The sequence below is a fragment of the Corythoichthys intestinalis genome, chromosome 10 (genome assembly GCF_030265065.1).
Source record: "Corythoichthys intestinalis isolate RoL2023-P3 chromosome 10, ASM3026506v1, whole genome shotgun sequence".
Lineage (NCBI taxonomy): Eukaryota > Metazoa > Chordata > Actinopteri > Syngnathiformes > Syngnathidae > Corythoichthys > Corythoichthys intestinalis.
Genome location: NC_080404.1, coordinates 47,051,264 through 47,074,990, shown reverse-complemented (window position 1 = coordinate 47,074,990; position 23,727 = coordinate 47,051,264). Strand labels below are relative to the sequence as shown.

At 37.3% G+C, this 23,727-nt stretch overlaps 1 protein-coding gene across 1 annotated transcript in view; it reads right to left on the bottom strand.

Annotated features, from left to right (window-relative positions):
• The window catches only part of cdh1 (cadherin 1, type 1, E-cadherin (epithelial)), a 29,305-nt gene extending 8,629 nt beyond the window's left edge, over positions 1–20,676 (bottom strand). The window contains exons 1-13 of the mRNA XM_057847559.1: positions 20,334–20,676; positions 13,088–13,202; positions 11,829–11,917; positions 10,636–10,776; positions 8,404–8,544; positions 8,140–8,295; positions 7,886–8,030; positions 5,586–5,758; positions 5,321–5,449; positions 5,001–5,186; positions 2,848–3,092; positions 1,426–1,568; positions 215–306 (exon numbers count right to left, since the gene is read on the bottom strand). Coding sequence (XP_057703542.1) covers positions 215–306; positions 1,426–1,568; positions 2,848–3,092; positions 5,001–5,186; positions 5,321–5,449; positions 5,586–5,758; positions 7,886–8,030; positions 8,140–8,295; positions 8,404–8,544; positions 10,636–10,776; positions 11,829–11,917; positions 13,088–13,202; positions 20,334–20,384 — 1,806 coding nt within the window. The 5' untranslated portion in view covers positions 20,385–20,676. The remainder of the gene's footprint in view (positions 1–214; positions 307–1,425; positions 1,569–2,847; positions 3,093–5,000; positions 5,187–5,320; positions 5,450–5,585; positions 5,759–7,885; positions 8,031–8,139; positions 8,296–8,403; positions 8,545–10,635; positions 10,777–11,828; positions 11,918–13,087; positions 13,203–20,333) is intronic.
• Between the last annotated feature and the right edge of the window lie 3,051 nt (positions 20,677–23,727).

The window sequence follows — 23,727 nt, the reverse complement described above, 5'->3', positions numbered from 1 at the left end:
ATTTTCTCGCCTCGTCTGCCTGTTAGAATAATAAGATAGACCACACATTAGTTACAAGATTGCATTGTTGCACGCGTGAATGGTCTATCACAGTATGTACTATATTTTGTTTGATTTTTTTCGTAGTATGAAGCTGGGGGGAGGGGCTTTGTAAAATTTATTTTTAATACCTCGAGGTATTAAAAAAGGTACAAATGTAGCGAAGGAACTGTACCGTGAATGAACGTTCCACAATTGTGGGTGCGTTGTCATTAACATCTTGAAGTTGGATCATCAGTGTGCCTGTTCCAGTGGCTGGGACTTCATCTAGTGAACATAAAAACAGGCATTAACTCAGAAACTTATTAAGTTCAGTTTTTTTCTGTCAACTCCTTGGCTGCCAATGACAGCGATAGACGTCCGATCCATTTGAAATGGGAGGGCTGCAGCAAATGAGAATGTTCATTCACTGCCAGACCCCCCCTCAGATCAAATGCATTGGACTAGTAGCGATGAATTATCAATGTTTAGGGCAGGGGTGTCAAACTCATTTGGATTCGCAGGGCACATTCATGGCTATTAGATATCATGTGGACCGGTTTATTTTTTGCCAAATAAATTTACTCATTTGCTGCCATTGACAGCACTAGATGTCCAATCCATTTGGACAAGGAGGAGTGAATGAACAAAGGCCATCAATAGTACTGAAATACAAACATTCACAGCCAGCCCTCCCAGTTTAAGCGAATTGCAATCGATTGCTGTCAATGGAAGTCAAACACTTTGTTTCGGGGTGTCTCGGGCCACTTCCTGTACATTTTAGATCATTTCATGGGCCAATATTTTTTACTTGGCCCGCACTGAAAAGGGAGATGCCCTGCAATTTCATTGTACAACTGTATAACGACTAAGGGCTATCATATTCTATTCAATTCCTATTCATTGGAAATGCCCCAAAATCAACCCAAACTGATTCCTGTTGTTTTTGGGGCATTTCCAGGTTACTGCCTGCTGACTTATGTTCACTTCCGGTTGGTTTTGGGACATTTGTGGGTCACTGTTAATTCAGTGGCTGCCATTTACCGGACTAGACGGACCATTCCAATTGCCAATTTTTACTGGAATGAACGAATGTGACAGCAGACACAAACGTGAGCCAAGGGCAGACGTGCACAAATTTCCGGTTTTACAGTGATAATGTCAAATTGAAAGCATGTGCTTCTGTACGTACAGTATGAATGACCTACAACATGCCCCTCTCCGGCAGAACAACCCTGTGGGCCGAATTGGACCCCCTAGCATTTTACACCCCTGGTCTAGGGGACTCAAAGAGTTAAGAACGTCAGATGAATATGAAAACAATTTTACCGGGACCGTCAAGAAAATCTTGGCTGTCAAGTTTTTGCAGATTTGTAGGATGGATTCAGAATTCCAAGCATCACTTACCATTATCATATGCACCAATGAGTGCTGTGTATTTCTCGCTCTTGACAAAGATGGATTCTCTGTCCATGGCACTCCTCACTCTGATGAGGCCAGTATCTTGATCCACATTCAACCAGCCTGCTGGGTCACTAATAATCTTATACCTAGAAATTGAAAAAAACACACAGAATTAAACCAAGCTTAAATACCCTTCACTTCTAACTCGGCATGTGCCGGTATGAGATTTTGACAGTACGATAATCATGAGCAAAAATACTGCGGTTTCACGGTATTGGAATTATAGCTCCAAAATGTGTTATTTTGAGATGTATGGGTTAATTTTTTATTATTTTTTTTCCATGGAACAGGATATGTTTTTATTTTGCAGAACATATTTGCCAATTGGAACATGAATATAATGATAAAATGAATAAATACATTGACACAAAATAAATATTTTAAATAAAATTTTAATAGAACTGATAGACTGTACCCACAGCCACACCCCAAGTTGCTCAAGATTAGGGCAAGAACAAAATAATTGCTATAAAAAAGTAAAAACACTTCTAAATGAAGTTTTACACATACATACATACATACATACATACATACATACATACATACATACATACATACATACATACATACATACATACATACGCTGCATGACAATTTTTTGGGGGGGGGCTCAAGTGAAGTTTTGCCTTTTTCAGCCACTGTGTCAACTCTTGTCTACATGATGTCATGCCTTTGTATTAAAAAGAACAAAGAATTCATAAGTTAATAAATTAGTTTAAAATGTGTAAGTTAGTTAAAATGTCAATATTGTTGTGGAAAGGTTTAATCTAAAAAAAACATTGGGAATGAGACCTATCCTCGTCCAGCGAACGTGAATTTGTGCTTAGGGCAAATCATCTTTCGCAATTAGCGATCTTTGACGCTATCTCCCCCCCTTCATTCAAGCTTGTTTCTCACTCAGCGGCTTTCAAACTTAAAACCTCGACGAAGTTGCTCTCCCACCTAAGCCTAAGCTAACATTCGTCTTTGTAAGTTTTTAGTTTGTATATTGAATTTCAAAGGAAACTGTGTTTTGTTTTTGGCGAACTTTTTCAAGGTGCTAACCTGTTGAAGCTACTCACACGAGTATTCATTTTGTATATTTCGCTTACCACGATTTGAGAGCTCAATAAATTGAAGAAAAGTGCGCATTGTATTTGGAGTGTTTGTTTTGGGGTTCGCTGGTTGTTTAGCAGAATAGTGTCACTGACACGCTTAGCCACTTCTGGCTGCATTTTGGGGACATGAAGAATAGCGAATACCAAACTAAGGTATCACGGAAAATTTTAGTGGTTTTGAAACCGCATGTTTTCAAACCACGGTAAACCGTGAAACCAGTAACCGGCACATGCCTACTTCTAACAGGATGCGGGCAATTTGACTCACATGACTTTCTGTTTGCGTTCAATGTCCGGGTCCGAAGCGATGTACTGCACCACATCAGAGTCAATTGGCAGGTCTTCCGGTTTGACCACAAGTTTCTCCACCGGATCAAAGATGGGTGGTTCGTTAACGTCAATCACATTTATGGTAACAGTGGCCGTGGAAGTGGCCAATGGAATGGCGAAAGGAACTTCGTTCTCTGCTGTAATCAACAAAATATGCTTGCCACTCTTCTCATAGTCGAGACCCTGTGTTTGGAAAAAACAGAAGTTCATTCACATTGTCCTGGTAAAAATGGAAAAAAATAAAAAAAAAATTAAAAAAAATGTACAAAGATGTCGTAAATTTTATTTACATGAACCAGAGATGTCCAGATCCGATCACTTGATCGGAAATGGGGCCGATTGCGCTATTTTTCAGAGACCCAGGAATGGGTTTTTGATTAAAAAAATATATTTGTTTTTTTCTGCTTCATGCTCGTACAGCCTCTCTCCTTTCTACTGCTTTTCTTGGTCAGCAGGCAACTGGAGTTTGCTTGTTAAAGTTAACGATTGACAGCCGTTGAAGCTTTGATCTTGCCAGAGAAGCTTGTGGGCGCCACCTTCAATGGCGCCAAAAGCGTCAATTATAGTTTTTAGCTTGTTAAACACTAGCAGTAGTGTGCAGTGGCAACTTATTGTGTGCATGTAAGTGAGCGGCTGTTCTCAGCAGCGAGCGGATTTGAATGGAGACACTCAATGAAGAATTTAATAAAAACAGGCATTTTTCTAAGTGATTCTTTTTAAAAATAATTCACATTGTGAAGGCTGCACGTGGGGCAGTAATATGTTGAAAAGAAGAAAAAAAATTCCGATATCAGATCAGGACTCTGTATATGCAAATTCTTAAAATCAGGTGACTCAGACGCAAAAATATGTGATCGGGACTAGAGCTGAAACGAATACTCGAGCAACTCGAGTAACTGGAGTTTAAAAACTGATCCGAGTAATTTTATTCACCTCGAGTAATCGTTTAATTTTGACAGCTCTAAGCATCACGTTTTGCCCGGACTATTTTTAATGCGGGGCAATGCGCCGATGTCACGAGCGTAGAGGAAGAAGCTGCAGCCGACAGCCGCTCCAAACGATGCCGACGTTGCTAAAAACTAGCCCGCATGATGCTACGGTGGTAGCAGGTAGTGTCTGATGCGTCTCATAGAGATCACATGTATGTTGAACTAGATGCGAAATGACAGCGTCAGCTGCGTTATTAAACAGCCGCCATCTTAAAGCAGTAGACTTCTAACGCTAATAAGTAAGTTTAACGTTACTGTCACTCGCTCACCTAACATTGGCCCTGCGGAGGGCTAGGTTTCCATTAATTATGACCACTGTCGATGTGTGTGTCTTACATACTGGCTTTATTTAATCTGTGAAAACATAGCGCTGTAGACTTGTAGAGTGACGAGGTTTTAAAATAAAAACTTAATAATGCTAACTGTCAATTTTAGCTCAGTAGTCATTGCTGGATAAAACACCAAATAGCACTGGTCCCTAATGTGCTCCAATACAGCAGGTATCATACATTTATTTGAACACTGAAAAAACTCAAAATCCTATCAGGACTTACAGTTTAGACTAACTTAAAACTTAACACTTAAAAATAGCTTGACACAAATAGAAATTTAACTGAAAGACGTGGGGAAAACACCTAACTTTTAACTGATGTGTGTTATCAAGCGTAATGGCATGTTTAGGTAAGAAATTATATATATATTCTTTTTTATAAGATCTAAAAGATTTTTGAGTGAAAGCAGTGAGTTAGTCTTTTTTTTTAATTCTAGTTACATCTGAGATGCAATTGTTTGCCGTTTTCAACAATGTACATTGAAAATAAAGACTGACTGAAATGGTTAAATATTAGATGAAATGTCTTGTTTTCTCATGTATATTTATAATTGCTCTTCACCTAAAAATATATATGTTTTATCCGATTACTCGATTAATCGATATAATTTTCAGTCGATTACTAAAATATTCGATAGCTGCAGCCCTAATCGGGACATCCCTAACACTAATTGTCAAAATATGTTAAAACAATGGTGCTTTTCTAGCTTTGCATTCCATCTGGGAATGGTCATGCACCATTATGTCCAATCAAGACACTTCATTTGATACCTTGACAGTAGTGAGGATTCCTTCATTCTTGTTGGACCCGGTTTCCACAGAAAAATGTTTTCCGGTGTCACCGTTAATAATCCTGAACTTTGCATTCCAAGCTGGAGAATGAGCATCATCTCCATCTTCTACGGTCATCTTTAGCACAATTACATCCTTTCGGTTTTCCTCAACTGAAGCTTCATACTGCGGAAAATGAAAATATGTGAAATAGTTAACAATGACCGCTACATGTATTGTAGCACACATTAAAATATTTTACAGTACAATAACATGCTGAAATTTTAACAAGTGAATTTCCCACTTCATAGGTTACTCACCGAGCTCTTGGTGAACACTGGAGCATTGTCATTACTATCCGTTACAGTGAGAATTACATTTGCATTTCCAGTCAGCCCATTTCCCTTCATGTCAGCTGCCTGTACTGTCAACGTGTACTTAGGATATTTCTGTGAAAAGACAAACAATTATGACTCAAGAAAAGTGGCCAATACTGATAGAACAGTAAAGCAAATATATTTTTTTAAATACAGTCCAATAAGAAGTGCTGAAATAAGCAATTGAAAAATTATTGAAAGGCCTCACCTCTCTGTCTAAGCCACCAGCGTTGACTCGAATTACTCCAGTAAATTCATTGATGGCAAAAAGATTTGGTACGGGTAACTTTGGATCTTGGCTCAAAATAGTGTAACGGAGATCAGAGTTGTCATGGTCTGGCTGATCCGCATCTGTGGCATTCGCTTTTACAACTTCAAACCCTGGAAAGTGAGGAGGAACAGAGGTCATTATGAATGATGACAAAATGACCAGGTTTTTAAAAAAAATGTTTTTCTTAATCTGGGATCAATTTTTAAAAATGCACTTGATTAATGCTGGACTCATATGGTTTCTTGTTCAAAATGATTAGATAGATTTGTTAGGTTTATTCATTTATTCTTTATTAATCCTGTAATAAACTTAAAACTAGGTACCCTACGTCATGTTTAATGACAACTTGGTATTACAAATTGGCAACCCCGAAATGCTGTTTTACAGGGAAAATAATATATTCGACTTACTAATGCCACAAATTGTGTTTTTACAGTTTAAGCAGGAACTTCTGGGTGTCTCAAAATATGATACGATTTTTTATCACCATTATCTTACGATACAATTGTCGATACCAGGGTTGTCAAATTATTTTCCGATACAACAAGTAGGAAAACCTAACAGAAAAATAAACGATGTTTATATTTTGCACTTTTGCGTGCGTGAAAATCCAACAAAAACGGTCCTCCTCAATGACAGAATATTTCAGGGCAACATAAATAAATAAATACAGCAATACTTAAGTGTATATCAGAGTGGGAGTACTGGCTGTGAATTAAGTGCTGCAACGATAAATCGATTAACTCGAGTAATTCGATGAGAAAAAAAGCATCGAATCATTTTGCTGCTTCGAGTATTCGTTTAATTAGAATAGCAATATACCGTATTTTTCGGACTATAAGTCGCGCCTAAGTATACGTCGCGCCAGCCCAAAAATGCGCAATGAAGAGGGGAAAAAAAACTTAAGTCGCACCAGAGTATAAGTTACTTGGTAAAATCCAACACATAGAACAGATATGTCATCTTCGAAGGCAATTTAAAATAAAAATACAATAGAGAACAACATGCTGAATAAGTGAACAGTATGATAATGTTACATGATGCATGAAGAACGGAATGCGAACGTGGCCGGTATGTTAACGTAACATAGCTATTGAGAGTTTTTCAAATAACTGGCATAAAAAACATGCTAACAAGTTTACCAAACCATCACTGTCACTCCAAAACACTAAAATAACATGTGAAATGATATAATGTGTTAATAATTTCACACATGAGTCGCTCCTGTGTATAAGTCCCACCCCCAGCCAAACTATGAAAAAAAAAACCGACTTATAGTCCGAAAAATACGGTAATTATTTGTTTTGAAAGTGTTTGCATTCAGTCTTATTGATTTGGGTGAGTACACTGCCCTTTAGTGGCAACAGTGATTATGACATAACTAATTTAACAAGGCAATGTAGCTGCTCCCTGTCAAGCCCAATATAATCTAAATTTTTGTTTGAGCTAGTTTTTGTAATTTAATAGTAATGTAGTTTATGGGTATATTTTGTCGTTTTTGTGGGAATATGTGTTTGAACGATTTGTAAAGAGCACTGTAAAAAAAACAAAACATTTTATAGCATTTAAGCTAACGGACTTTTGCTATGCAAGTTAGCCTGTTGTTCTTAGATCATTTATTTATTTATATTTTATTCCATGAGGCTACGCTCAGGTATTTTAATTCATTTTAAATGAAAGTGCAATTCTGCATCGTTTAAAGAAAGACTGGGGTATTTTTTTTGTATTCACATTTAATGCGCTTTTGAAAGTGCAGTCTAAGCAAGCCTGTTTTACATCTTCGAAAATCTAGTCTGCAGCCCATTAAATGTTCCTAATCAGATTACTAGATTATTCGAACTAACTAGTTAAAGGGTATTATAACACTAAGGGGCTGTGAGATATCAACAGAACCGTTATGTGGCAAGATAACAAATATTAATAAAGTTAACAAAAAAATTAATCACATTCATGAGCAATTATCGAAAATAGATCGAAAATTACAAACATTTCCGAAAGTATTCCGGAAACAGCCGAATGGGGCGGAGAAGTCATAACAAGGAAACAAAAGGTCGAGGCAGGTGCCATCGTTGTTTATCGACGAGAGAGTTGCGTTCGTGTTTTATCAAAACGCTAAAATTGTTCAAACCTGTCATGCTATGCGGTGTACTATTTGTACACCACATAGCGATCAGTTGTGAAAGTAAGTTGTCATCAAAAAAAAACAAGCAATTGAAAACTAAATTCATTGACAGTACCAATTGGTGAGGCCTCAGCCACTTCTCCAAAGAAGGTATCCTTCTCAAACACTGGTTTGTTGTCGTTCTGGTCAATTACATTAACAACAATTTCCATTGGCTCCTCGGCATTTCCAGAACCTTGTGCTACAGCATGCGCGTCAAACTGCACACAGATAGAAAAGTGTCTGTTTAGTTGTTCAGTATAATTGTATGGCACAAAAAATATTTGATAGAAACTATGTAATTATTCAAAAGGGGGCGAAGATTCTTACCATGTACTTTGCCTGCTTTTCCCTGTCGAGTGGTTGTGTGATATAAAGATTGCCATTGTCTCTGTCCATGGTGAAAAGGCCAACAGGAGGCTGATCAGCTCCAGGACCAGTGATGCTGTAAAATATCTTTTTTACTTCGTCTTCATTGGACCTAATCTGGGTAAAGGAGAGGTGGTTGGTTTAAAAGGGCGGAAAAACATTCGAAGTATTATTAATGTCTACTGTAAATATTTTTGCACAAATACTTAAAACAGGACTTCTTACTTGAGATACTCTGAGCGGGTAAGGTCCTCTGTGATTCTCTTCTACGTTAATGTTTGGAATAACCCAGTCTCTCTTTCTCCTTCTTAATCCTCCATTAGACTTTGGGAAGTGCAAAACAGGGATGTCTGCATCACTGGTACTCTGTATAAATGTATAATAATAAAAGAATACATATAATCTACGATAATATCGGCATCAGATTAGAGCAGGGCGGTAAACCGAAAATTTACCGTTACCGAAATTCTTCACGATGACCGACGTAATTTTGACCAAGTCGGTAAATTCGGTAATTTAATAAAACAAGAAAATATAGTCTTTTCATCCCACTTTTGTGTTGTTCGGCTATGTTCATTCCCCTTTAAGAACGCAGATAGTGTGCTTACGTATGGAGTCACGTGGCTTTCAGGAAGCCAAACAAACAGAAGCCCGGTAGGCTAACGCTAGCGGCTAACGCTACAAGTAAACGGGATGAGTCGGGCTTAAGTTAGCTTCGCCAAACTTTCACCCGACATTAAGTAAACTCTTGGCGGGTTCCAGACGGGCTTTCACCCGCTGTCCTCCCTGGTTCTCACAATTTCAGGAGAGGAGGCTTTCAGCGCTTTCTTCTGGTAGCCAAGCCACAGGCTAACGCTAGCGGCTAACAGCGGCTACAAATGAACGTGATGGGAGTCAGATAGCGGCTCTAACCTTGTCGAAACGGCCGAAATTAATGAGTGGACTGGGCACAGACTTCATGTAGCAATCATTATGTCGCGTTATTTGGCATCTCTGTGGGATTTCTCTGAAAGCTTTCATGATGGTAAAGCACTCAGCATAAAGTATAATCCAACAGTGAAGCCTATATATCATATGACAGTTTAATGGCCACAGCTATTTTTCTGTATTTGTTTGCTTTGTTCTGCCATCATGAAATCTTAAGTGTTTCATTGGCATCAGAGCAATACAGCTTTAATCTGATTGTGTCTGAGTGGGGGGTGCATGTATTAAAAAATGTTCTGGGAAAAAAAAAAAACCTGTAACCTTGACGTAAACACTTGTGTTGAATAATTATGTCACAGCAGCCATTACCAATAAGTTGTCTGAAGTGTACTGTTAAAGCTGCAAGTCATTTGTGTTAGAATGACATGTTTGCACAGTCGTCATATTGATTTTTATAATGTTGTACATTTTTCAAGTCATACAAGCCGTTATAAATGTTCACACTACTTTATTAATACTTAATGTTTAGACTGCATGTGCAATTGTTAAATTGAAAGCTGGTAAATAAATTTAAAGAGAAACGGTTAATTTGTATTCCATGCATTGATTCAAATTTTCAAATTATATAACAGTCCGCATGGGCGAATTTATCGTCATTTATCGTTATCGAGGTAAATCTGCTCAATTTATCGTGACACGTACTTAAGGCCATATCGCCCAGCCCTCCATCAGATTTTCACTATCAGTTTTGGGCCATAATGCATATTACCTCCAAAGAGAATGTAGCAGTCTTCTGATCATGAACAAAGGCTGGTCACAGTTTAACATAGTTATTATGTGAATGGCAGTGAGCAGTCTCCGCAGCGAGATGCTTGGGATTTGTTACGCAAGCAGACAATTTGCATTCATGGCGCAAAATTTAAATGAATAGTTGAAAAATAATGAATTAAAAACTCATTACATAAAACTACTGCGTCACCAGAAATAAATAATCGTGAAGAAAACTAGAAAAGTAATAACAGACAAAAATCTCTGCAAAAGACCAGCAAAATGCAACTTGGGAATCATCATTGCACTGGCATGTCCTATGATTGCCTGCCTGTATTTGTAATGCTTTGGTCGCCCCCTAGTGGCTTTTTCGAGTAACTACTGTAAACGTGATTTAATTGTGAATTAGTCCTTTTATTTATGGACATTTAAACTTATTTTAATTTAGATTACTTATATGAGGAATTTAGTTTATATAACTTCACCTGAAGTTGTTCCCTTATTTTCCACAGAAAGTTTATTTGGAAAACCTTGAAATAGTTGCAGTAATTATTAAAGCATCCAGTGGGGGATTGCAATACAATTAGCAATAACATGTTCAGTTATTCAGATAACAGTAGTGGGATGCAGTCTGTTAAAAATAAAAAAATTAAAAAATGAAGAACTTGCAAACATTTTGCATATTTCTGTGTTGACCAAAGCAGGCACAAAGATGCAAAATGCAGCTACAGATTAGTATTACAAAAGAAAACGCCTTCATCCTACCTCAGAATCACACTCAGCATTCTGCTGTTGGTTGCCATTGTGCTGCACAATGACCTGAATGGTCATCTTGCGTCCTTGAGAGTCCCAGGTGTGAATCAAAAAGTCAGGATATCCATGACAAAGAAAAACTGGCCTGTTCACCTGAATGGCAGGGGAAAAGAATGACCATCAACCAGGCACTCCGTCTAATAACAAACTTTTTAAAACCTTGCAAAGTTTTTAAAGGGAAACACAGGTATAAAGACTTAAAGTTCTTAAAAAGTTAAATGTCAGCATGCGTTATTATAATTTTATATTATAGCCCCTCTTGAAGTTTTCGTTTAGAAAAAAAAAAAAACTAAAATTAGTTTAACTAGCAGGTCGCCATTGTTGTTGACGTCACAGTGCAGGCTAGGCGTATCTGTTACAGTCCGCAAACACTGATGCAAGGTTGGACACCAAAACAGACAATAAAAGGGATCATGGAGAAGGCTTAATCAAACACACACAATATAACACACGATCACCAAAAGAGAACCCTACGCAAAAAAAGAGGGGGTAAACCGAGGTGAAAGGCAAAGTGCCGCAAAAGCAGGGCAATATAAATAACACACTCAAAAACATGCAAAAGATAAATTATTCCAAAAACAAGGGCAGCAGACTAATGGAAAAAAACAAAGCAAGGATGCAACAAGCAACGATGGGATCGAAAATGTCAAATGGCGACCAACAAGTCAATTTCTCATGTCTTACATAATGATTAGTGTAAAACTGTCACTTAATAATAACAATATGCAAGGTGGAAATCACCTTGTCTACACAAGCACAAATAGGCACCAAAGCGAAGGTAACAAACAGGTTGATGAGCACCTCATCTTTACAGAAGACATCAAGTCAAACACATGAATGGGCTAATGAACAATGTGCATATAGAATACATTTTCAAATGTAGACCTATGCATTTGGCCAAGATATGTTATTGTATTAAAACAAAACAAAAAACAACATGGGATGCTTTTAGTTACTGTAATCTAGTAGCGGCTCAAAATATGTACTAAATACTAGATTTTTAAATCATTGGCAATATTTTATTTGTTTCTTAAAGCATTTTAGTACAAGAGAACAATTGTGGATTATTAGGGCCTACAAGTCTTTACAACCGTGGATCCCTTTAAAAACACCCACTGTGTGAATAAATCCATCAAATATCTTACCTTCACGACACCGTCAGTCTGAACCACAAAACGTCCATCATCACTACTAAAAGGAAATCTCGTGCGTGCTGAACAATCAGTGAACATGACTATAATAGAACAAAAAAATACCATTAAAACAAAAGAAAACCATTGGTTTATCGCCCAAATGATTTAACACTTTCTGTAGTTATATGTCTATCGTCATATGTCTATCCTTATTATCGCAATAATTCCAGCAACGCCACACAGAACAGAGACAACACAATTCCCTACAATTTCAATATTAATTATTTTATGATAGCCTAATAAACAACTGTCCTAGAAGCTGTATCGAGTTCATTTAGTCTACACTTATAGATTAGTTGAATTTTGTATTTTTGATATCTTCACATTTGAACAAAATGTATGCTACTGTGCTGCTTCTGTTTACACTGAATGGTTTTATGTTGCATCACCATTTGATAATTACCATTTGTGGCAGGTCAGTTTTATGTCAATTCAATGAAGTGATTTGGAGGGAAGGCTGTCAAATTGCTGTGTATCACCAATAATCATGGCATATCGATATTATGATATAAAACAGCCCATGTTGTGATTTTTTTCCGTATCGCACAACACTATTTGAGAAGGATTTGACCATGACTAAAACTCATTGAGGATTGTGAAGTCAAAAGCCATTGACAAGCGACACTGTTCAATACTGTACTACCCAAGTCAAGTGCTTAGACGTACCATGGACAGCAAAAAAATGCAATCAACAAAAATAAAATGACCATAGGAAATTTGTTTTTGTGCTGTTACTGTATATGGCGAACACTTAACCACTCTACTGCTGGATCATTTCTTTCAATGTTCGAGAATTGTAAAAACCTGTTCGACCCACTTGCTTTTGACACAGTTAATTCACCGACATTTACATTTAAGATATTATTTGTATGCTGTCAAGTAAAGAGTGCTCCTATGCTTGCAGTTGTTGACATGCTTTCAAAAGAAAGGCTTTGCCAAACAGGCTCGGGGACATTAGTGAGAGGAGGAAAGATCATTAGATGAGGCAAGCTGAGACTTGAGCTTGCTTAGCCTCAGAGTATCGCGAATGCTAAGCATGGATCTATGGCCTCGTTTCAAACCAAACTGCCCTTTTTTTTTAAAAATTTCCTCTTTGGGTTGGTTTTGTACGTTTTCCTGCTTTAATCTAAAACTGCCGCTAGGTAAAAACAAGTTAAACAGACAAAAAAACAGAAGTTGGCATGGTTTTACAACATTTTGATTGCTCTTACCTTTGCCCAGAACTGTGCCTTTTCCAAGTCTCATTCTGCCAACTTTGAAAACCTTCACATCTGACTGAAATCCAGGTACACATGACTGCTCTTCAGCAGAAACTACAGCCAAAGCCTAAAAGAAAGATATTTAACCCGTCAGCTATGCATGTGAATGATTTGCTCTGAAGATTAACTCTTTTCGTGACACTGACGATTATGTGATTCTTTTTAAAGATGCTCGATAATATCGGTTACCGACAATTATCCGTCGATAATGGCAATTATGACGTCACACAGATAATCCAGATTATAAAAAAATTCAAGCAATATTGCAATCCGACAATTATACACTTGATTTAGCCTACAAATGTGCGCAATCGAAGCAATTTTGTCCAATTCTGCACCAACTCCTCCTCCCTCAGAAGCCCCTGTCGCATGAGTGACGCGTTACACGACATGGTTGAGGCAGTTGGATATGTGGGCGGCTCTGTCACCAGTAGGGTTGGGCATCGAGCATCGATGGGAATCGGTTCTCACACTCCGATGCTCCCGGAATCATGCGAATTTTTAAATTTGGATTCCATGTTTCGATGCCCTGACCGCCGAGCGGGAAAAAAATGCTGAAATTCAAAGACTGATATTTATATACAAGTCAAAATTAGCCCTGTGAGAAGCTCATATAATTTAAAAAATCATCGAGAAGTTAAGACTTTCATATACAGTAACCATGCAGTTTTTTTTTTTTTTACCCTGCCTCTTAAAAAAATCTGAATCGAGAATCGTTCAGAACCGGAATCAAAACGTGGAATCGTAATCAGAACCGGAATTGTTCAGTTTTCAAACGATGCCCAACCCTAGTCACCAGCATGGGTTGATTTTTCTGTGTGTGTAACAAAGGACGCTCTTGCCATCTGCAAAACATGCACTGCAGAAGTTCCACGAGGCAGAAAGAAACCATCCTCATTCAGCATAACTAAACTGGTCAGCCATTTTAAGCTGCATCACAAAGATTTTGGAACAAATACGAGGCTGCTGCTAGCGCATAGGCTGAAGCTAATGTAAACAAACAAACTAAGCTAAGTTACGAGGTTTGTGACGATCGGAGACGCTTTTGACGGCAGCGCCGCTGCCACTCATCTCCGGTTTAACTCATCAAGCACCACGGCCAGACTGAGGCCTGGCGCAGGTGCTCACTTTGTAGCCGGACAGACTGAAGAGCACAGGCGGGAAGAGATGCCAGGCTCGGTCGGACGAGAGACGTTTTTTACCGAAGTGACCCGAGATCCAAAGCCTCGGATGAAAAAATAATGCAGTTTATACGACCACCATTCATTGAGAAAAACATGCTGATCACATCAGTTTCACCACAGACATTTGGACAAGGGACGTCAAGTAAGCATGCTTATCATGATGGCACAGTGGTTAGTTAGATGATAATTTCAACATGTACCAAACCACAGTCACAAGCAGTCAGTCAGTCAGTAATGCATTCAGTACGCTGTAAATTTATAACGCCTTAATCAGATCATTTTTCTCCATCTTTTTTTGAGTGTTTAAGACTTGTTAACAGATGAATGCGCCAGATTATTACACTTACCGGCACTTGAAGTAAATATTACCATTTGTTCTCATTAAGTCCATACCTCTAAAAAACTGGTCATTTATCACCTAAATCAAGAAAAATTTGCTTCCAAATAATGTTTTAAACAAGAGATGTCCCGATCAATCACGTCATTTTCAAAGTATCGGAATCGGCAAAAAAATATCGGACATGCCTTTTTTAAATATATATATATATATATATATTTTAACTTGATCGTTTTCTAATTGTATTTAACGTTACAGACATAATATGTTAAACTCATCCAGAGTCGATCGGGATGCCGATCGATCGGGTTCGATCACATCATTTTCAAAGTATCGGAATCGGCAAAAAAATATCGGACATGCCTTTTTTTAATATATACAGTGGGGAGAACAAGTATTTGATACACTGCCAATGGGTTTTCCCATTGGCAGTGTATCAAATACTTGTTCTCCCCACTGTATACTGTATATTTTTTAACTAAATCGTTTTCTAATTGTATTTAACGTTACAGACATAATATGTTACACTCATCCAGAGTCTTTAGTTTAGACTTAAGGTAGGGTTATCTAATCTATCCCGATAACGGCAGTAATTAATTTTTTAAAAAATGTATCACGTTAAAATATTTACCGCAATTAATAAATGCGCTGCACGACCCACTCACACATTGTCGCGGTCATTCTATAATGGCGCCGTTTTACCTATATAGAAAGCTAAAAGGCAGCATAAACTGAGTAGAGTGAATTTTGGCAGCCTTTGGAGCCTTTTTTGAATTTACTAAAGCCTTACAATCCTCTCCCTACAATTAGAAATAACGTGGGAAGCAATGTGGGGAAGCAAGGTAGTAATTGATCTTTTTCTTAACACCCTATGTTATTTCCCAACGTAGAGAAGATATATCAATTGGTAGCACTACGTACAGTCATGGTTGCACTTCATTTACTGAAAGCTCAATAAATACACTAGATGGCAATATTTAGTCACAATATACAAAGTCACATTTATCCTTTAAGAATTACAAGTCTCTCTATCCGTGGATCCCTCTCACAGAAAGAATGTTAATAATGTAAATGCCATCTTGAGGATTTATTGACATAATAAACAAATACAGTACTTATGTACTGTATGTTGAATGTATATATTCGTCCGAGTTTTATTCATTTTTTTCTTAATGCATTGCCAAAATGTATATGATCGGGAAAAATTATCGGGAATGATTGGAATTGAATCGGGAGCAAAAAAAAGCAATCGGATCGGGAAATATCGGGATCGGCAGATACTCAAACTAAAACGATCGGATCGGGAGCAAAAAAACATGATCGGAACAAACCATACCTATTCTTGGATAAAGAACATTTCTGACAAACAAGTTTTTTAAAGGATTAAACAGAATACCGTATTGGCCCGAATATCAGACTTGTGTTTTTTGCATTGAAATAAGAAGGAAAAAGAGGGGGTCGTCTTATATTCGCGGTCTAGACATTATACCCATTCATGACGTTAGATGGCACCAGATATCATTGAAGCGATGTTCGGTCAAGACAGCTCTCAGCTACTCTCAAGTTTAACCAGTTTGCATTGTTTTATTGCAATGTTTTTCCTTATTCTGATTTCTTTCAAGACTACACTTACAGTTAGACTTCACTTTGATGGTTAATGCAGTTATTGCAATTTTGTTGTTTTATCACAATAGATTGGTTTCTTTACATTTCAAAAACCAGAAGCCATTCATTTACGAATGTGATTGCACTTTAGTTTACATTAGGGCTGCAGCTATCGAATATTTTAGTAGTCGATTAATCGATGGACTAGTTAGTTCGAATAATCGAGTAATCGGATAAGGAACATGAAAAATTAAAATACCTGAACTGCGCCTCAAACAGTATAACTTTTAAAAAATGAGGATCTATGTAAAACAAAAGAACAATCTGCTAACTTACATAGAAAAAGGTCCACTAGCTTAAATGCTATAAAATGCTTAAGTTTTTTCTTTACAATGCTCTAAAAAATGGTTCAGACATATTCCCACAAAAAAATGGCTAATTACATCTATAAACTAAATTATGAATGCATTAAAAAACATTAGCTCAAACAAAAACTTAGCTTACGTTGGTCTTAACAGGGAGCAGTTGGATTCAGCCATGTGAAAAGAGGCAGACCAGAGGGCAGTGTATCCACACTAATCAATGAAACTAAATGCAAACATTTTCAAAATAAACCATTACAACGCCACTTTAATTAAACAAATACTCGAGGCAACAAAATTTAATTCAAATCTTTTTTTCTTATCGAATACTCGAGTTAATCGATTAATCGTTGCAGCACTAGTTTACATATTCAAATGTTCAGATATTAAGACTTGAATGAGGCAAAATAACATGCTTTTTCTTTCAAATATATTGTTATAATCATTTGTTTCGGATGTACTGTAATTATTTTCTGTATAAAAAATAATTAGGTGTTCAAAAAGTCTTTTTTCAAACTTGAGTCTTGAAAAAGAGGGGGTCGTCTTATAATCAGGGCCGTCTTATATTCGGGCCAATACGGTAATTTATTGCTTAAAATAAGGCTGTTAAGCTTATTTTCAGCTAGCTATTTTTATTTCAAGAAAACTAAGTGAGTGTAATATACTTGAACTGCCGGTAGATAATTTCACTTATTTCCAATAGATTAGAATAGAGTTTCAAGAAAGTGTGTTTTTGCAGTGTAGTAATGCTCTATATGTTAAGAATGGCTTACTTTTAAAGGCATTTTTGTGGTACTCAGGTATTTACTCTGTAAGTCATTGTTGCCATAAGTTTACCATTACACAACGTCAGGCAAACTGTCATTATTTAGATGTTGGAATTTACTCCTTGTCTGATGTCGAAAAAAAGCAATAAATTCTATTATTGCACAGTAATATTTGATAATCTTTTATTTGAATTATCGGCTCGACATTATCGGTTATCGGCTGGAACGAGGAAGAAATTATCGGTTATCGGTTGAAAAATGTATTATCGTGCATCACTAGTTCTTTTTATCCTTATGCTGTGAATTCAAATGAGTTTATGACTAGTAGACGTCCAGTCCATTTGAACAGGGAGGGTGGGAACAAATGAACTTCAAATGGATTGGACGTCTAGCGCTGTCAATGGCAACCAATGTCAAAGTCATTAATTTATTAACAATCCCTTCACTGTCAAAGAAGAACCAGGAGTTATGACTTAGATAAAAGTATTACTAGTTGAGATGTTGATTTAACCCTTGAGAGTCGAAGGACGCGCCGGCGCGTCCTCAGCGCACGTCGTCTTTGAAGCACCCTCGCGTTTTAATTACGTCACCCACATGCCGTTGGTTGGTCTCGTTTTAAAGTGCGGAAGTTGCGGTTTACTCTCGTTGTTATTTGAAGTCAATCGACCAACTAAAACGTGAGATATTGTCATTTAAGTTTTATAGTTTTATTGTCCTCTCAAAAAAACATTAAAACGCTGCATGGATCATTTGTTTATGTCTATATTTCCATCATTTCTTGTCCTTTTTCAAAACGGAAGCTCCATGAAAAAAACACAAATCAAACGAACCCTTTCGAAGTCACAGTGGAAGCACAAAATGCGTTTTTTTTTTTTTTTAATAAATATAACTGCCGTGCGAGGTTCCACCGAACGAGAGGCAGGAGTGTTCTGAAGCAGCGAGGGGGCGAGCGACGGCCGTTTGAATCAAGCAAGCGAGCGAGCGACTTTGTGTGACTTTGAGGATGAACGGAAAACTAAATTTAGCGCAAGCAATTGTGCTTTTTGATCAACTTGAGGAAGAGGGTGGTCCAAATTCGTCATCATCGTCTTCTTCGGAAGAGTCCTCGAGTGAAGATAGTGACGGATTTGAACACGTGGGTGACGCCATCAATGAGCAGAGGTAAGCCAACTCACTTTTTTTTTTTTTTTTTTTTAATGCTGTAAAAGTTTCTTTTGATATTGCAAGACAAAGTTAATTTTGATGCAATATAAGTGCGTGTTTGTGTATGTAATAATAAAATGTGCATATCAGATCAAAGTATAATTTGTGGTCTTCTTTCTATATGAAGATTAGGGATGGCGCACATGTTCAGCTACAGTATTCTTTCTATTGTCATACATATAGATTTCCATTATTATCTATTGCTGTATATATTTTTATTTTATACTTTATTATTTTCATAAATACTGACTTTTGTTTCATGTACATTTATAGTGACAATGAAAGTAAAGTGAAATGAAAATGGAAGGGTGGAAAGAGGACCGACACCCCATGGAAGTGTGGGCTGTGATGTAGCCCTGTGTCTAATTCCAGGACGAAACTGCTTTTCGGAGTGGCATGCCTGAAAAAAATTTAACTTGTTTATTGTAAATATTTTTGAAAATACTTTTTTCCCCAATGTTATATATATATATATATTTTTTTTTTTTTTCCCACAATCAGTCTTCTCAATTTGTGTATATAAATGTGTGTTCAAGAAGCTTGATTGTGTGTACATAGTTTTCATCAGGTGATGGGCCGCAATACCTAAACTCATAAAGAGATGGCCTCTAAACACTTTTTGTGTTAGATGGTATATTTTTTCACTGTTCTTCACTGTTTGGTCTGCTGTATATAACCTGTTTTGACTAGAGCATGTATAAATGCAAAAAACGCCTATGGCTAAACCTGTTGTTTATGTTGAATTGTCAAATAAAAGACTATTTATTCTAAATTTTTTTGGTTGAATGTTCATCCTAACATGTTGAATAAATATTACAAAGTTTCAAAACGGTTCGTTACGCATGTTTGGTTGTCAATTGGACATCAATATTAAAAATTTTGACAAAACGATTTTGGAATTTTTGGTCTTTTTGGGCCCAAAATTATGATTTATAATTGGTCAGTGAAGGAAACAACAGTTTGGACATGAAGTTCAAGGTGTCACAAAAAAAGGGACCAAACCAGGCCATCGTAAACAATTCTGTCTTTGAAATATAAAGGCAACTTCAAAGGCATGCAAAATCAGACAAAATAGGCCCAGACCTTAAAGGGTTAAGTAAGATATCAGTTCACATAAGTGTGTCGATGACTTCTTAGGTACAAAAGCAGGTGCTTATTGGAATTTATTGGGACGTTTTTCAAACTTGTAACAAACCTTTCCCAAATAATTGACACTAAGGTCTAATTTGCCATCAATAGGAGTAAAAAAATAAAAAGTAATCAAATTGTATACATAAAGAATCAAAGGAACATCAAACTGAAAGGGGGGGGGGGGGTTCGACGTCAATCAAACGTTAACCTGACGACAAACAAGGAGGCGCATGGGGGGGGGGGGGGGGCATCAAAGGAACAGGGCGAGGCCCTGTAGCCTACCTTCTAAGACAAGTAACGTCCAATATATCCTTTGGTTAACGTCAGCATATATTGACGTCGCCCATTTTGTTTTGTATTAACGTTAACTTCGAAATAACATACTAAACAAACACCAACAGTATTCAAAACATGACCAAACGGTTGTCCTCGCCAGACATAAATTACTTCCATAGGCACCTGAATTAGCTGATTGACGTAATTATTAGGGGGTTATTATTAGGGGAATGGGCGCCATATTGTCATATATGCCCAAACCAACGAAGTGTGCGGGCAGAAAACGAAGACATTTTGTTAAGTTTCAAAGCACGGAAATGAACCGAACCTTACCTGAAAAATGACGAACAAAGTCCCCCACACCGCGAACATGGCGGCCCTCATCTGTCCGGGAAGCCCCAAAAGTAGTCCTTGTGAAAACTTGCTTCGAAATAAATTGGTTATTTGTCAGCAAGTGTTTGCTCCGCTAGTCGATACTGTACCCTGTGACTTCGACGAGTAACTTTTCCAACTGAACGAGTTGAGAGGAGGAGTGGCTGCAGGTTCTTTCACACAGTTCTGACGTCAGCTCACAGGTGCTCCACTTCCGCCTTCCACATAAGGACACAGACATCGACACGCCTGCCTGAACTGATACCGATAGTTTCTGTAGCCCCTTAGTCACAGAAATTGACTAGGGATAACATCAATGCTGAAATACGATCTGTATCGAGCCTCGAAGCTGCACTGCTACAACTTTCTGTTTCTCTTGTCAGTCTATAAGCCACAACGTCTCCCCTCTGACCGACTCTGCCTCTCTCTCTTCTCACTTCCTCTCCCGCATTCAGTAGTGGATGAAGTACTAACTCTTTTTACATAGGTAAAAGGGTAAAGATTAGGGTTGGGAATCTCTGGCATCAAGCCGATACGATATGTATCTATATACACAGGTTACAATTCGATTAAAAAAACGATACATTTTTAAGGCCGAGCGATTTGATATGATTCGATAGTTTAAGAACAATAAGGTTCGAAACAGAGTGAAAACGATACGGTAGTAAACATTTGTTGTGTGTGTTCGTACAGTATTTTAAACATATAAAAAAAGATTAAAGATTAAATTAAACAAAAAAAATGTCATACCAATGTTATGTTTTATTTTTTTATGAAAAAAATATATATAGCTTACTATATGACCGTCATTTTGTTGGATGGGATTGATAATAAAATATAACTCCAGTGACAGACAACAATAAAGTGCAGTAGGTCTGTAATCATTACTTTAACTTTATACACAGCAAAGTCATTCACTTATGCGTGTGCTTCCACATTTTTTTATTCCTCATCACTGTCTATATCTTTTTTGAAGGGCAGATTTTTCTTGAGGAAAATCAACTGATCCACATGTTCATGATTAACTCTTTCACTCCCAGCCATTTTCACCAGAGCAAGGCCCTTCGCTCCCGGCCGTTTTTTCTGGATTTTGACTGATTTTGCAAGGCCCACAGAAAATTCTGTTCTATTGCGATATAAACTTTGAACCCACCAAAAGAAAGATTAGACTCTCTTCTTTCAGCAGAAAAAAAAGTAAGTTCGTATCTTGTTCCATTCTTTAGAAATCAGCATTAGAAAATAGCTTAGTTTGAGCAATTTTCCCATTTCTGATGAAAAAACGGAGAAAATGAGCTTTTTGTAAACGCATACATTTCAAACATAACTTTGACTTTAGCAAAGGTATTTTTTGCATTAGTTACATCCCAAACATCTGAATAATGTTTTCCTTTTACAAAATAACATTAACAACCAGCCAAATAGAGCTTTTGATAGCAAAGTAGCAATTTATTCACACATGACTACTGAGAGATGACGGTTTGTCGCCGAGATGACGCCGTTGTCGCCATGTCAGCCGTGTAAACTTTTCCCTCATCGTTGTCTGTCTCACAAAGATGGATTATTTTTGCATTTCTGCGGGGTCTGCTTGGCGAGTCCCTCCACGGGGGGTTTCACTCGTTTTGCACGATCGTCCAGCGCCTGGCGTCCCAGGCGTCCTCTCGTTGTTTTGTCCGGTCGGAGCGCCGCCTGTGCTCCTCCGCCAGCGCTCTAACAATGCTGGCCGGCCGTTCACTGCTGAGGAATCGGCTTGCCTGGTCATCCAAAATGCGCTACTGCCCTCCAGTGGCCAGTTTTATTGCTTTAAAATTGGTTTGGAGCCTTGTTCTTTGTTTCTCAATTAGAGCGGAAGCTATATATGCTTCTTATAAAAAAAAACGCAAAAGACGTATAAATACGTAATCGGGACACTGAAGCATTTGGAAATAGAACGTATTTATACGGTTCTGGGAGCGAATGAGTTAAGTAGACTGCGTTTCGTGGCAACGATATGCCACCCTTTCCACCATTCTAGAGGGTTAATTTTTAGGGTTAAAAACACTTCTCACTAGCTCTGCCCCATGCTAACAGATCTGGCTGCCTTCGTCACTTCAAAGTCCAACTTTTGTTTTCCTGGGTGCGTTGAAAATCAATCGCTGCACGTCGCTGGCGTGGTGCGCAAACTGTCCATTGTTTTAGCATGTTTCTTCGTTGGCACTACTAGTTTCGTTTTGGGCTATGAAAAAACCGCTACAGAGCTTGCGTTACAGTGGTATATATATATAAGTCGTAAAGCATTAAACCTGCAACAAAAATGAATGAAATGAACAAAAAAAACATATTTTTATAATGGGTCGAAATTATTTTTCGAGCACTTTAGACAGTCATTTGCTTTGCATATAATTTAAAATATATATATTAGATAAAAATTCTTTGATTGATAATATATTTTTTTGATTGAAGCAACTTTTTTGGGGATTGAATGATTAAGACACAAATGTCCTAATCATAATATGGCCCAAACACAAAAAGGATTGCTTCAATCACTTTTTCAATGAAAAATTAAGTATTCAAATGCAAATTTTTCAATCTGAAATATTTTTTTGCATTCAAAAACTTGTTTCTACGACTGAAAATTTTCTTTTTTTGATTGAAGTGATTTTTCTTTTTGAAAATCTATATTTTTTTGAAGCAACTAATTTTTTGATTGATTAATAAAGATAAAAATGTCCTAGCCAAAAAATGGCCGAAACACAAATCAACATTACTTCAATCAAAAAGTTGCTTCAATCAAACAAACAAAAACAAAATGAATAAAAGAAAAATAGCTTTCACATGAGGGTTAGGGTTTTTTTTTTTTTAAGTTCAAACACAAACACGTTTTTTTTATTGAAGTGACTTTTTTTTGGGTTGAAAATATATATTTTGATTGAAGCAGGTTTTTTTTATTGAATACTAAAGACACAAATCTACCTCCATATGGCTCCACTCAGGGGGTACAATTTTTGACAGTGGTAACTACATTGGCATGACACCGACGGGCGTACCATATTCAATGGATGACGATCTTGGCGAAAAGTATTGCCAAAGCAGCCTGATTTAGAATTCCCCTCAAGAATGATGGGAAACAAAAAAACGCTCATTGTCAACTTATTACGGTATTTTAAATATTCTTGTAAATTAATTTTATTGCTGACACTGCATTTTGGGGTCACCAACATATTGTGCCCCCCTGCCCCAAAAGTCAAACTCCGCCTACGCATTCAAGAATGAAAAAGGTATTTACTGCCATTTATCCCCCTTTCTAGAGCCTATTTTTGGTAATAAAAAATAACAACATAAAACATTTATATTGATATTTGCTATACAAATGTGGCCA